The following is a 16,054-nucleotide window of genomic DNA, read 5'->3' as shown; positions in this document are numbered from 1 at the left end:
ATTGGTTTGTCATATTCCTTTGAGGATGACGGTGTGTTGGCATGCTTTCCAAATATGGGGAAATGATTCTTATGGTTGATTGATAAGACTTTTTAAAAAATAATATTTCTATAAACAGAATTCCTTTTATTAAAAGAAGGAAAACTTAAATCACTTACCTCTACAAAGCTATTTGTTATTAAATGCTGATACTTTAATTTAACTTTTGAATCTGTGATGAGGCGCCTGAAACCAAGAATAAGAATAGTTTATTAGAAATTTTTGGCCAACGGTGTTATCCATATTTATAACATTTCAAAAATTGTTTATGCTATGGCTTTAAAAACTGCCCACGTTGAATATATTGAAATGCACACAGACTATCAACAAATGTAACTGTACTAATCAAAACAATAATTTCAAAGTTTCTATAGTTTTATTTTGATAGACCTTTTCTCCATGTTTCTTATATTTTAAATAATCTACTTTTACCTAGTTTTTATTAGAGCCTGATGACTTATCAACTATTGCCAAGTTTGGGCCCATTTTGGAGCCTTCTGACTCTGATATTATGCCTTAACACAGCAATTCTCAGCCACCTTCCTTCAGACCCCCACCCAAATCAGTGTGTGAAATGAGACAGATGTTGCTGACAGAAGTGTTAAGGACTGGATCCAATTTTGTGATATCTAAAGCTTATATATTATATAATTTTGAGGGCCTTCTTCTTAGAGCTCTTAGCAACCTACAAGAAATCCTTACTGATTGTATCCTGGCTTCCTTTGTCCACCTAGAACATTAGGTGGACAATTCACAACAAATTCTAGCATTCATAGGAGCCCATGAAAGTGAGGAACGTTGAAGCTCAAGTTTCATTAGTTCTGTGGTAAACACCCCTCTGAGTGTGTTATAAGAAAATGATGTTGAAGCAAGAGGAAAAAAATAATCACTGACAAAGCCAGGAAGAATACTGAATATGTTGAATATGCACGTAGTTGAACCCCAATAAATTCTTTTAAATGAACAAGATAGTTTTGTTCGACCTAAACTCATCTAACTCTAGAGCTTCACATCCTACCTCTTTCCTTCCACAGGACCCCACTCTGTCCCATATCACTTTCAATGTACTCTTGTCACATCCATATTATTATATTTCCTCAAAAACAGAATATACCACCTTTCCTCAGAGGCTTCGCATAAGGCTGCCTCCCTTGGAAAGGAAAAAGAAACGGAATATCATGATGGGGCTCTGAAGTGGGATGGCCTAGGTTTGAATACTAGCTTCACAACTCACTAGCTATGAATTGAGGGTAAGTTCTTTGATCACTCCATAACTCAGGTTACTGATCTGTAAAATACATAGCAGAAAAAGAGTTGTGAGACTAGAACAGTGCCTGGCAAATAGTAAGCACTCAATAAATATTATATGCTATTAGTATTACTTCACTAAGTTAAAATATACTATTACTCACTCAAAGAAGCCTTTCCTGAGTTCCCACATTCTAGTTGTAGATCTCCTCTCAGTTCTTTCTCTTTCTTTCTTTTTTTTTTCTTAAAGAGACAGCATCTCACTATGTTGCCCAGGCTAGACTTAAACTCCTGGGCTAAAAAGATCTTCCTGCCTCAGCCTTCGGAGTGGCTAGGATTACAAGTGGGCTTCCTTCTTAGTTCACATGGCACCTTCAACATCTCCTTTATAGAATTTCTCATAATTTTAATTAGACAGTTATCTGTATTATCATTTAATATCTGTCTTCCTGTTCTCCTATCCCCAATCAAACAGTAAGCTCCATGAAAGGATCCCCTATGTCCAGCACAGTGCCTGGCCAGTATAAAGTGTTCAGTAAATATGTTTTAAATGAGAAAACCTCCAAATTTCACAGATGTTGGAACTGTGGTCTAAAAATAATTAGTGCATGTGGTGGTTCCTCAAGAAGTTAAGCATAGCATTACCATATGACACAGCAATTCCCCTCTGAGGTGTATACATACTCAAGAAAATTAAGGACAGGTGTTTAATCAAAAACTTGTACACAAATGTTCATATAACAACACAAATGTTTCCACAAAAAGTAAAAACATCCATATAATGAAACATTATTTAGCAATAAAAAGAAATGAAATACTAACTTATACTACATAATTCTTTTTCAAGAATAAATATTGAAAACATGAAAGTAAGTGGAAGAAAGTGAAGCCAGGCAGAAAAGGCCATATATCATATGATTCCATTTATGTAAAATGTCCAGAATAGGCAAATCCATACAGATAGAAACATGGTAAGTGCTTGCTAGGGTCTAAGGGAAGGAAAGAATTGGGAGTGACTGCTTAATGGATATGGGGTGATGAAAATATTCTGGAATTAGGTAGTGGTGATAGGTGCACAACATTATGCATGTACTTAAAAGCCACGGGGCCAGGCGCGGTGGCTCACGCCTGTAATCCTAGCACTCTGGGAGGCCGAGGCGGGAGGATTACTTGAGCTCAGGAGTTGGAGACCAGCCTGAGCAAAAGTGAGAATCCGTCTCTACTAAAAAAAAAAAAAAAAAAAAAAGCCACTGGAGTATATATTTTAAAATATAATTGATTATTGAACAACCTGGGTTTGAACTGCACAGGTTTACTTATACACAGATTTTTTTTTAGCCAAACAGTCATCAAAAATATAATGTTCATGGGATGTGAAACTCACATACACAAAGGGCTGACTTTTCATGTATATGAGTTTCACAGGGCCAACTGTGGGACTTGAATGTGCACAGATTCTAGTACACTTAGAGTGGGGGTGTTAGAATCAATCTGCTACATATACTAAAGGATAGTAATTAAAATGGTAAATTTTATATTAAATGAATTTTACATCAATTAAAAAATAAGGAAAGTATCAACCCAAAGTCAGATGCCTTGATTCTTAACACACTGCCACACTACAAAAACAAAATTTTTCCTTGGGGCCATAGTATTTTATTACAAAAATAAAATAAAAACTTCAAAAACAAAACAATCCTTTCGAATTTAATGAAAAATTTATTATTGTTTATTGTTTTCTGTGTTTGAATTACTGTGTTTCTACGAAAATAAGACATGCCCTAGCAGGATTTCTAAGCATTTGTGCAATATAAGCCCTAATCCGAAAATAAGACCTACTGATGGGCGTGGCTATGCAGTGTATCTGCACAACCCATGCATTCCATTGCGGAGCGGTAAAGAAGAGGAGCAGCCCTTCTCATCTGCCCCTTGAGAGCTCTACTGCTTGAGAGATTGGGGCCAATGGTTCTAAAGGAAATAGAGTCGCAAGAAATTCAGGATGGAATTCGGGATTTGGAGAGTTATGATGATGTTCCAGAAGAACACGACTTAACTATATTTGAATAAATGTAGATTGTTGTGCCATGCTTTAAAAAACCACATCCCCTGAAAATAAGCCCTAGGGTGTTTTCTTGAGGAAAAATAACTGTAAGAACCCATCTTATTTTCGGGGAAACACAGTATATGCAACTTGAAAAACAGTTCTTGCAGCTCGCAAGGTGAAGAGACATATGAGTTACATATGCTTCACAAGGCCCCCGGCTCAAAACTAGAGGGAGTTAAATCCAACTCATATGGCAGTTAATGTGTTAAATAAACACATCTTAATTACACATCTATTACCCCTAATGTTTCTCTGATATGACGAGCCTTAATGATTTCTTATAGCTGATACTAGCCTAAAGAGTTGTCTAAAGAGTTGTCTAAATCTGGCATGACCCAGCAGGGCTGGTGAGAGCAAAGGTTAGAGGTTATTAGGCCAAGGTTTCTACCTTATCAAGTGGGCCACATGTGGGTGTTTTTGCCTGTTTTTTTTTTTTTTTTTTTTTTTTGAGACAGAGTCTCACTTTGTTGCCCAGGCTAGAGTGAGTGCCGTGGCGTCAGCCTGGCTCACAGCAACCTCAAACTCCTGGGCTCAAGCGATCCTCCTGCCTCAGCCTCCCGAGTAGCTGGGACTACAGGCATGCGCCACCATGCCCGGCTAATTTTTTCTATATATGTTAGTTGGCCAATTAATTTCTTTCTATTTATAGTAGAGACGGGGTCTCAATCTTGCTCAGGCTGGTTTCGAACTCCTGACTTTGAGCAATCCGCCCGCCTCGGCCTCCCAGAGTGCTAGGATTATAGGCGTGAGCCACCATGCCCGGCCTGCCTGTTTTTTTACTTCAAAATAAGATATGTGCGGTGTGCATAGGAATTTGTTCATAGTTTTTTTTAAACTGTAGTCCGGCCCTCCAACAGTCTGAGGAACAGTGAACTGGACCCCTGTTTAAAAAGTGTGAGGACCACTGGTTTATCTGATAATAGGGAAGTAAAAGAAAGTGACCTCCCATCCTTGAAAATAGGCACTCTCAAGAAGAAGGCAAGTGTCTTTTTGGTCATTAATAAGCTAATTCTCTAGACAAAGACTTGTTGCCATCACTCAAGTTGAAAATAGTTATTATGCCAGGTCTCCTCGTGGAAGGCAGATCTCTAGGTAAGCAAAAGGACTTCTACTGAATACCAACTATATATGCTGAGCACAGTGTCAGATGTATTAAATCACCCTTCAGTTTGGGGATAACACTCTGTTTAAACAAACAAGATAACTAGAGAGCTGTGATTTGAAACCAGGTGATGTTAAACACAATGTTTTTTTGTTTTTTGGTTAATTAATGCCAACTGCTAAACCATACCTTTCACTTATATGGCACTCTGAATAATTCAACATTATACTTCAATTTAAGACTAATAAAAATATTTAACTTTTTAAAAGGTTTTTTGTTCTGACATACAAATTAGACAAACATAAAGAAGAAAATAAAAACCACCTATAACTATCACTCAGGAGGAATAATCACTCAAAATTATTATGAACATGGATTTTTGTAAATGACAATTTTATAGAACTTATTACATATAATTTTGTACCTTAGTTTTTTTTGGCTAACATTATATAGGCACTTTCCAGTGTCATTAAAATAATTCATGAACTAATTTTAATTATTGTATTATATTCCATCTTCCTTTATGGTTGGGCATTTGTGCTATAGAATTATGATAATGTGATTAACATCTTTATAATAAACTTTTGCTCAAATTTCTGATTATAAAAATTAATGTAATATTTATTGTCTCTCGAATTTAATCCCGATTAAATATCAAAATAATTTTGCAAGTCCTAGCACTCTGGGAGACCAAGGTGGGCGGATTATTTGAGCTCATGAGTTCAAGACTAGCCTGAGCAAGAGTGAGACCCCGTCACTACTAAAAAAATCGAAAGAAATTAACTGGACAATTAAACATATATATATATATATATATATATATATATATATATATATATATATATATTAGCCAGGCATGGTGCTGCATATGCCTGTAGTCCCAGCTACTCTGGAGGCTGAGGCAGTAGGATCGCTTGAGCCTAGGAGTTTGAGGTTGCTAAGACCTAGGCTGACACCACGGCACTCTAGCTTAGGCAACAGAGTGAGATTCTAAAATAATAATAATAATTTTGCAGTCATCCCTGACTCAACTCTTCTCTTATACCCCATATCTAACCCTGACTCTACCTTCAAAATAAATTAAAAATCCCACTATTTTTCACCATCTGAAAATGGTAAAATCTGTCCTCTGCTACCATCCTGATCCAAACCGCCGTCATCTCTCACCTGGACTGCTGTAACAGTCTCCCAACCAATCTCCATACTCTCAATTATAGCATATTTTTTTAAACTAGCAGTCAAAGCAATCTTCCCTGACTATTTCACTACCCTGTTCAAAACCCTCTCCATGGCTCCATCAAAATAAAAGCCACAGACTGTATATTGGCATATCAGACCCCAGAGAATTTGCTTCATGTACCCTCCCCCTGACTATTCCCTGCCTTCCTTCAATCTGTAAGCTTATATTTATGGTTCAGTAACATTTTTAAAAGCTTAAATTATTAGTATTGATCAGTAATATACCCCTCCCTAGTCTATAAACTTAACCTTAAACTTACCAAAACTTCAATTGTTTCACCTTATATTTCAATGAGACTAGAGAATCATTTCAGTATGAACTTCAGTTCTGATCCTTTTAAGCATACTTTCTAAAACAGTATACTATAGCTCCTGTGCTAAATTTCCTACCTAGAATACTAAAGCGAGTGCTTTTCTGTTTCCTTAAGAAGAAACAACAATGGGCATTCAATTTATTCCACTATGAGACATATAAAGTTACATGTTATCAAAGCATTCTTCATAAACTCTATGTGCCTTAAAAATAATAAATACAACTTGGGGTAAGAAAAGATTTCTTAAGTAGCAATAGTTATAAATTGGGGGAAATGATGAATTAGATACCAAAATGAAAACTTCTGTTCATTAAAAAGTAAGAAAAATCACCTTTCTTTTATAAAGAAAATGCAAGCCATACATTGAGAATAAATAGTTGGAAATACATAAATCTAAAAAGATTCATATGGGCATATTTAAAGAATTCTTTACAAAGTAAATGACAGAGAAAATAACCAAATTTTAAGAATGGGCTAGTGACTTGAATGGATACTTTGTTAAAAAGGATATCCAAATGCCTAATAAATATATGGAAAAGATGTTCTACATTTTCCACCAGGAAACTGCAAATGAAAACCACAGTGAGATATACCTACACATCAACCTGAATGGTTAAAATTATAAAATACACATGACATAAGTATGGGCAAAGACTAGAGCTCTCATACATAGCTGAAAGGAATACCAGAACAACCATTATAGTAAACCATTTAGCAGTATCTATTAAAGCTAGAAATTTTACTCCTAAGTAAATACCCCCCAAAAATCAGTACATGTCCACCAAAAGACATACAAGAATACTCTCTGTAGTTTTTTCACAGTAACCAAAACCAAACAAACTAAAAAACTCCAAACATCTATTATCAGAATAAAAGACTATATAGTAATAATAAAAAACAAATCCAAAACACAAATACATTTAACAACATGTATGACTCTCAAAGGCATTATGGTAACTGAAGCAGATATACTTACACAAAGAAATACATGCTGTATGATTTCATTTAAATGATATTCAAGAACAGGCAAAACTAACGGTGACAGAAGTCAGGATAGGTAGCAGAGATGAGATGGATACTGACTGGGAAGGGACATAAGGATGAACATTCTGAGTACTGGGAAAATTCTATACCTTGATCTGGGTAGTAAAACAAATATACTTTTAAGGTTAATGTACTTTATACACTTTACTGAATGTATTTTAGGACTTAATAAAAAAAATAAAAGTCATTACATAGCTAACTGAGACTTTTATAATTAAATAAGAACAATGTTTTTCCACTGTAAAAAATGAGATGCTCCACTGTAATGTGATTAACATACATATTGAAATTTAGTTTGTCTCTAGCCTCAGATGGTACAAACTGTATGACTTCACTTAATTACTAAGCATCTAAAGTCCTTCACAATCCTATTTGTGATTTTCAAGATAGTGATAGAATGTAAAACATAATCATCTGACTTGGATAACTGAAATATTCTTCTTGAAGCAGAACAGACTTAGAAGATGACATTTATTTCTCTCTGGATATATTCAATTACTTGGTTCTACAATTAACCTTTATATTATTATAGTATTATAAATACATTGGTTTATAATTTTCTGAATTAACCTATTGACAAACATGAAAGAATAAGCCACAGGCCGGGCGCGGTGGCTCACGCTTGTAATCCTAGCACTCTGGGAGGCCGAGGCGGGCGGATTGCTCAAGGTCAGGAGTTCAAAACCAGCCTGAGCGAGACCCCGTCTCTACTATAAAAATAGAAAGAAATCAATTGGCCAACTAATATATATATATAAAAAAATTAGCCGGGCATGGTGGCTCGTGCCTATAGTCCCAGCAACTCGGGAGGCTGAGGCAGTAGGATTGCTTAAGCCCAGGAGTTTGAGGTTGCTGTGAGCTAGGCTGACGCCACGGCACTCACACTAGCCTAGGCAAGAAAGCGAGACTCTGTCTCAAAAAAAAAAAAAAAAAAAAAAAAAAAGAATAAGCCACAGAACAGAAAAGTTGGTAATGTAATATAATTATGTATCTAACAGAAATTAGAAAAAAAAAGAAGAGATAAAGGTAAAGTATAGCATGCAGGCACCACTATTTCCTCACCTTACACAGTAAGGAATTAATATATACTGCTTAAAATTGATTGAACAGGCATGGTGGCTTACCCCTGTAATCCTAGCACTCTGGGAAGCTGAGGTGGGCGGATCACTCAAGGTCAGGAGTTCAAAACCAGCCTGAGCATGAGCAAGCATGAGCATGAGCATGAGAATGAGCAAGACCCTGTCTTTACTAAAAATAGAAAGAAATTAATTGGCCAACTAGAAATATATAGAGAAAAAACTAGCCGGGCATGGTGGCACATGCCCGTAGTCCCAGCTACTCGGGAGACTGAGGCAGAAGGATTGCTTGAGCCCAGGAGTTTGAGGCTGCTGTGAGCTAGGCTGACGCCATGGCACTCTAGCCCTGGAAATAGAGTGAAACTGTCTCAAAAAAAAAAAAAAAAAATTGAACAGGAAATATCTATTAAAGAATAGCACTTAAATTTAATTATTTAATATAAAACAATCTATTTTTTAAAAAGAATATTTCTGCCCTTTCAGACAAGTAGGGAATTAGCCAATAAAGGCATGCAGTATATATACCATGATCCTAAGAATCATTTAAAAAACAAATCTTGCCGGGCGCAGTGGTTCACGTCTGTAATCCTAGCACTCTGGGAGGCGGATTGCTCGAGGTCAGGAGTTTGAAACCAGCCTGAGCAAGAGTGAGATCTCGTCTCTACTATAAATAGAAAAAAATTAATTGGCCAACTAATATATATAGAAAAAATTAGCTGGGCGTGGCGGCGCATGCCTGTAGTCCGAGCTACTCGGGAGGCTGAGGCAGGCAGATCGCTTGAGCCCAGGAGTTTGAGGTTGCTGTGAGCTAGGTTGACGCCAAGGCACTCACTCTAGCCTGGGCAACAAAGCAAGACTCTGTCTCAAAAAAAAAAAAAAAAAAAAAAAAAAGCAAATATTGCCTAAAGTTAAAGCTTTTTTTAAAAAGCACTGGGCATAATTCTGCTAGAAGTGAGTGGCAATAAGTTCCTGCTATCAACTGTTTCTAAAACTCATATTTGAAAGTAAATAATATTTTTAGGCACCCCTCACAGGAGGTGTTCAACCAAAAGATCACAATTCCCAATATGTATTAATGCTATCGTTGATTAGTCAAAATGAAACTACATATACTACTTGAAGGTCTTGAAAGACTGTATAAATATAAGTTTACCTCTATTATCCCTAAGATTTACTAGAGAAACTATATATAGTAAATGAAATTTAGGCCCTAAAAAAAAAACAACCAACTACTAGGATGAACAGAAGTAGACGAACATTTATTTGGTTATAAGTGATACGTAATTTAGAGAAATAGTTTTCATTCATCTCATGAAAGTATCAAGGACAAATCTGTGACAAAGTTTGTCAGAGTATATACTCTTACCTTCATGACTTTGAAAGTATAGCTATATGAGGCCACTGTGTAGGGAAGCCCCACTTAGCCTTGATGGTATTATGGCACCAATCAATCCCTGAAGTTTGAGATGATGAAATGTTCATGAAGGCAAGGGATAATAATATATTTCCAGTTACTTATTCAAAGATGCATGCCTATTAAATATCAGTTGCTAAGGAATAAAAAGGTAAATCCATTCAATGACCCCTATTAAGACTTTAAAAGTCTAAGAATCACAGAGTGGTCAGTGAATAAATACTTTCAGTGTAGTATTTCCAAGGTTAGGCCCACACATCTTCAATGGAAATAAGCAAAGAATTCAAAGAATATATTTAAAAATTAGGGTACCTGGTATCATACAGCTTAAGAAACAATACAGATAAGAATAAACACAATTACAAAAATGAATGGTAAGAGAAATATGGGGGGAACTTTGGAGCTCAAGGCATGTCTACTCAAACCAAAGTTACAACCTAAACTGAGAATGACTAAGAGGATGAACAGGTTAAGAGAATTCGAGAGTAAAACAAAAGTGTTTTATGTGAGAAAGCCAGAAGGCAGTAGAGAAAAAAGTAAACAAACTCAAACCAAACTGAATGCAAATGAATGCACAATACTTTCAAGAAACCAAGTTCTGCATGGCTAGAACAGAGAATGTGAGAAAAGACAAAGCAGAAAATGAAGCTGCAAAGGTGAGCAATGTAGAACAATGGAAATCATTTGTGAAGAACTGGGAAATGATGAAACTAGATATAAGGGAATCACTTAGAAGCCAGTTGCAGATTTGCAGATAAGAGAAGATGACGGCCTGGATCAGGTTAATGGCAGTAGAATAGAGAAAACTGGATGAATTTAAGGGTAATGAGGATGTGGAACTGACAGAATTTGGTGTAAGGGTAATTCTGGGAGATGCAGGAGAAAAATGAATCAGAGATGTCATCAAGGTTTTCAATTCAGGCAAGTGTTTAACACCTAGTGGTGCCATTCTTTGATACTGAGAAGCAAGAAGAATGAGCGAGTTTGGTGGTGGTGTTGAAGACTGGATAAGATAAAACCTGATATATATGCACAAACACAAGCACTGACACACGGAGATGTTTGATAGGTAGTGGGAAAATATAGGTCCTAAGCTTAAAAGCGAGATCTGAACTTGGGGATTTCTGAGGCATGCCTAGGGAAAGTGTATAAAGTGAAAAGAAATAGGGGGTTGGATAGAAGCCCAAGGAGCAGTATTTTGGGAACAGGCAAAAAAAAGATGATTTTGCAAAGTCAACTAGAATAGATCTGGAGTAGGCCTAGGTTGGTGGCCATGGGAGTGGGAAGCTCGGGTAAAGAGGATTTTACTGGAAATTAGATCAGGGAAATGAAAAGTTATAGCAATGGCTCTCAAGTACATCAGAAACACACCAGGAGAGCTTGTTGTTCAGACTGCCGGGCTCCACCTCCAAAATATCTGATTCAGGAAGTCTGGGGTAGTGCCTGACAATGTACACTCTTGACAAGTTCCTAGGTGATGCTTAGGCTGTTGGCCTTGGGATTATACTTTGGACTATATACGTGGGCGTTGAAATTACTTTGAATGACAACAAGCCTTGGAAAAGAGAAAAGACAGTGACTTAGATGTTAGCACTATGAATATCCAAGATGCTGAACCATTGGAGGAAAGGCCAAAGAGCATATAAATTTTTATAGATCACCAAATTGCATTCCAAAAAGCTTGCAACAGTTTATACTCCCCATTGTACTATAGTCTCACTCACATTAGACTCACTCACATTAGACATTACCAAATTTTCTTTACCAATAAAAACTTTTTGGGGGTATCTAATTTTGATTTATATTTATTTAACTAGGCCTGACAACTTATATTTATGACCATTTAAATTTTTCACTATGAACTGCATGTTCATGTCCTATATATAGGATTATCTTCTTCCTGATTTGTAAAAGCCCTATGATATCAAGGAAATTAATTTGTGTTGCAAATATTTTGTCCCTTTCCCATCTAGTTTTCCTCAAAATAAAACTTTACCCAGAAACCTATAGAATAGATTTTCATATCCGTCTTATATAAGATTGAAACAGAGGAAAGAGTGAGTCCCCCAGCAGAGCTCCTGAAGTACTTCCAGGAAACTTATGGCTTCATTGTGTACAGCTGAAAAAATTAATGTTTGCCACACTGTCAGGACAATGTCCAAAGAACACCTGAATAATTTGTAGAAGCTGTTAAACCACGAGCTCAACACCAATCACTTTCTGTGATTTAGAAAGATGTTCTAAGCATCTAAGATGACATAAGTCAATATGCAATCTATTGAAGGTATAATCAAGAACTTGCCCTAAACTACCATACTGTTCTCCATTTTCCATTGACATCTGAACTCATCACAATCTTTTTTCTACTTTCACCTTTCTAGTACAATTGCTTTTATAATGGGAAAATCCAATGGTGTCTTTTCAATGTTCTTTTACATCTTTGCAGGAAGTGACATCATTAGTGACTTCTATTTTTGAGACAGAGTCTCACTGTGTTGCCTGGGCTAGAGTGCCATGGCGTCATCATAGCTCACAGCAACTTCCAACTCCTGGGCTCAGGCGATCCTCCTGCCTCAGCCTCCCAAATAGCTGGGAATACAGGCATGCACCACCATGCCCAGCTAATTTTTTCTATATAGTTTAAGTTGTCCAGCCAATTTCTTTCGATTTTTTAGTAGAGACGGGGTCTCATTCTTGCTCAGGCTGGTCTTAAACTCCTAAACTCAAACGATCTGCCCATCTTGGCCTCTCAGAGTGCTAGGATTACAGGCGTCAGCCACCACACCCAGCCTCTTGCTGACATTTTCTAATCTCTTGGTTCCTATAATATTATTCTCTTAAAGCATCACCTAAGTATCTTTCAACAACTCCTCCTCTTCTTTTAATTTCCCCTTAACTATTAGTCTCTAAGATGTCAGTTTTTCTTTTCTCATTCTATATTCTTTCTAAGAGTGATGGCTTCCTCTCCCATTACTTCACTGTTATGGAATTCCAAACCTGAAGGTTACTAGTTTCTATCTAATGGATTGAATGAAAAACTGTAGATTCATGCTGCAGTTTTTTCATATTCCACAACCAATCTGTCTCTAAATTCTATTGTTTCTACTGGCTCCCCATTTGAATCCCAACTGCCCCACTAACATCTTTAATACAGACTACAACAGCCTTCTAACTAAGTCTCAATGCCCAAATGCCTCCCCACTCTAAACCATCTTCTACTATACCGCCAAAGCCATATTTCTAAAATGAAAATCTCATTATCACAGTCTTAAAAACTTCTATGACAAAACATTATAAACTGTCAAACACTCTTCATTCTTCTCTCTAATAACTTCCTGGTCTGTGTTCTAGCCACCACAAAATACTTACTAGAGAAGTTCTGGACATATTTAAAAAATACTGACATTCTTTATTTAACTAGTATTACTCTTCACACTCTGAACATCACTTTTTACTCCTTGTACACTATTCCCTTGGTAAAGTCTCTCTAAACTCTTCAGATGGAATAATTTGCTTCTTTCTAACTATATATATATATATATATACACACACACACACACATGCACACATATACATACATATACACACACACATACCTTTATACACTAAACTTAAACTCTTATATTGTTGTTATTTAATATTGTGAACCTTTTGGGGGAGAGAAGGAATATTGCAATTTAATTTTTTGCTACCCTGTGCATATGTGCTAGTAAGGAGGCTCCTGGTAAATGTCTGTGGAATGGATGAAAGGATATAGTGATCTATATTGATGAAATGTATTGATGAATCTGTACTGATGAAACTGATGTATTGATGAAAGAATGTACAAGGAATCAGAGAGCATCAGGGAACAGGAGAAAGATAATTGGAAGAATTGTACTTTGAGATGATACATGGGTTATTTTTGCTAGCCTAAAACAATAAATTGAAACAAGATTCACTGAAAAATAGAACCAAGATTAACACAGAGCAGATAACAATAATAAATATGTTCCAAATAAATCAAAGCAGACTGAGGGTAAGAAAGTGGAATCGGTGAACTTATAAACTGCCCTGGACAAGTCAATTTATGGTTTTATTATTTAGGTTAAGATATTTACTCATTAAAGTCCATGATTGCTTTTACTTTTATTACCTTCAAATCCCAGGTCTTAAATACAGACATACTTTTCTATATAGGCAATTAACTAGTACTAAACAATTTGTTTGTGGATCATTCAGCCCTTCAACTGATACACTAACATATTCTCCTATTCTCCAATTCCAAGGTTTATCAAAACCTAGCTATCATGTTTTGCCAAGTTTACAAGAACGGTGACTAGGCATTTAACCAAGTTATAAGTGGGCTAAAACAAAGGAATTAGAAAGTCTCTAAGTCTCTTTAGACTATGACAAGTTTTACCTCCTTTGAGGAACTGAGTGAAAGTTAATTTGGTTTAATCAACTAACCAATAGTCAACATGCATACTCTATTGAAAATACTTACATAACTGTGTTGTCGTCCACTAAAATATCACAACCATGAGCAGGACACGAAATAGTCTGAAAAAGATTGAAATTTAAACTGCCTTCATTCAACAAATATTTAATGAATGCTTACCATCACCAAGCACTTTGCTAGATTCCAGAAATACCTTAGTGTTTATAGAATCTCAATCCTTTCCCTTCTATTTAAAGAAAGTACGTTGAGTGTGTTTATCACTATAAAGTAACTAGAATTGCTGACCAGAGTAACTGGTTTTTGAATACAAACTTGAATGACAAAGCAAGGTATCTAACAAAATTGTTCAACAAGTCTACGTGATATATACCAATATTGATGCTTACTGAGAAAACTTTAATTCGAATGCCACATTATAAAGAGAAAAAAGCTTGTTATCTTTTAGTTGTTTTAATTTAGAGAAATATTCTCCATATGATTCGTAATCTAGAAAGCTTTATAATTTTAGTCGCACAAGGGTCGAAACATTACAGTAAATTCAACAAAAACTGTAAAACAAATTGGCATCTTTACCTGCCCCATGCCTTCCTCCATTATTTTGGTAGTTAAATATTCGCTCCAGCACTGCATACAAAACTTATGTCCACATTCAAGGCCAGTGAAATACTGCAAGGAAAGTAAAACATGAACTTTAACAAAGACATTATCAGAAAAATCACTATACACAGTGACTCTATAAGACTCTGTGAGGTTTCATTCTCAAAAATGTCCAATTTGACAGGAATACATGGGCTCCTAAAATGAACTTCTTGGTGGTGAAACCTAGACATGCAAATCCACTGAACACAAAACCTCTAATTAATGAGAAATGCATCTGTGGTAGATATTTACAAATGTTAGGACAGGTAGGCAACAAGTTTTTATTAAGAATATATCATATGCCAATAAGCATATGAAAAGACACTCAATATCATCAGCCATCATGGAAATGCAAACCAATAGACACCACTTCCCACTCACTAGGACAGTTACACTCAAAAAGCTAGATGATAACAAGTGTTGGCTAGGATATAGAAAAACTGGAACCTTCATATACTGTTGATGGGAATATAAAATGATACAACAATTTTGAAAAACATCAGGCAGTTTCTCAAAATATTAAACAAAAGTTACCATATGACTCAGCAGTGTTACTCCTAGGTATATACTCAAAAGAAAATATATATCCTTATAAAAAATTGTACACAAGTGTTCATAAGAGCATTATTCATAATAGCCAAAATGCCTATTAACTAATGGATGGATAAATAACATGTGGAAATTCCATATAATGGAATATTAATCAATCATAAAAAGGAATAAAATACTGATACTGATACATGCTACAACATGGATGAACTTTCAAAACATTATGCTAAGTGAAAGAAGCCAGTCACAAAAGATTGAATATTGTTTGATTCCATTTACATGAAAGGTCCGGAATGGGCAAATCCAAAGAAAAACAAAACAGATGAGTGGTTGCCTACGGCTAGGGGGAGTTGGGAGGAATTGGGGGAAGGGGGGAGTGGCAAATATAAAAGGGTATGGAGTGTCTTTTGGGGGTTACAAAAATGTTCTAAAATTAACTGGATGCACAACTCTGTGAATACATTAAAAAACACTTTAAATAGGCAGTATGTGAATTATAGCTCAATAAACTTATTAAAAATGTCATGCAAATATAGCACTTCATAAAACTGCATGTAATGTAGCTATCCTAGAAAATAAATAAAATCTTAAGACAAAGATTTAATAACAATGGCTAAGATTAACAGTAATATTTTGCTCTAATCTTGATTATTTACACAATTTGAAATGCTATTAATTCAAGGAATGGTTACATAAAGCATACTATGTTCTATAATGTGATATCCAGCAACTACTTTAAATATTAGAGGACCTAGAAGATTATATTTTTTAAAATACTCAAATATGGTTATCTTAAAGAACATTTTATAATATGTATTACTAAAGTATTTTTAATTAAATAAGTC

General features: G+C 35.6%; 1 protein-coding gene across 2 annotated transcripts in view; it reads right to left on the bottom strand.

Annotated features, from left to right (window-relative positions):
* Positions 1-16,054, bottom strand: part of ARIH1 (ariadne RBR E3 ubiquitin protein ligase 1) — a 120,460-nt gene that overhangs the window by 29,670 nt on the left and 74,736 nt on the right. For both annotated transcript variants that reach the window (XM_076004534.1, XM_076004535.1), the window contains 3 exons: positions 14,595-14,687; positions 14,067-14,122; positions 159-225 (listed from right to left, as the gene is read on the bottom strand). In XM_076004534.1, coding sequence (XP_075860649.1) covers positions 159-225; positions 14,067-14,122; positions 14,595-14,687 — 216 coding nt within the window. The remainder of the gene's footprint in view (positions 1-158; positions 226-14,066; positions 14,123-14,594; positions 14,688-16,054) is intronic.

Source organism: Microcebus murinus, chromosome 6 (assembly GCF_040939455.1).
Source record: "Microcebus murinus isolate Inina chromosome 6, M.murinus_Inina_mat1.0, whole genome shotgun sequence".
NCBI lineage: Eukaryota > Metazoa > Chordata > Mammalia > Primates > Cheirogaleidae > Microcebus > Microcebus murinus.
The sequence above is the reverse complement of the archived record's forward strand: the minus strand, read 5'-3'. Positions and strand labels throughout refer to the sequence as shown.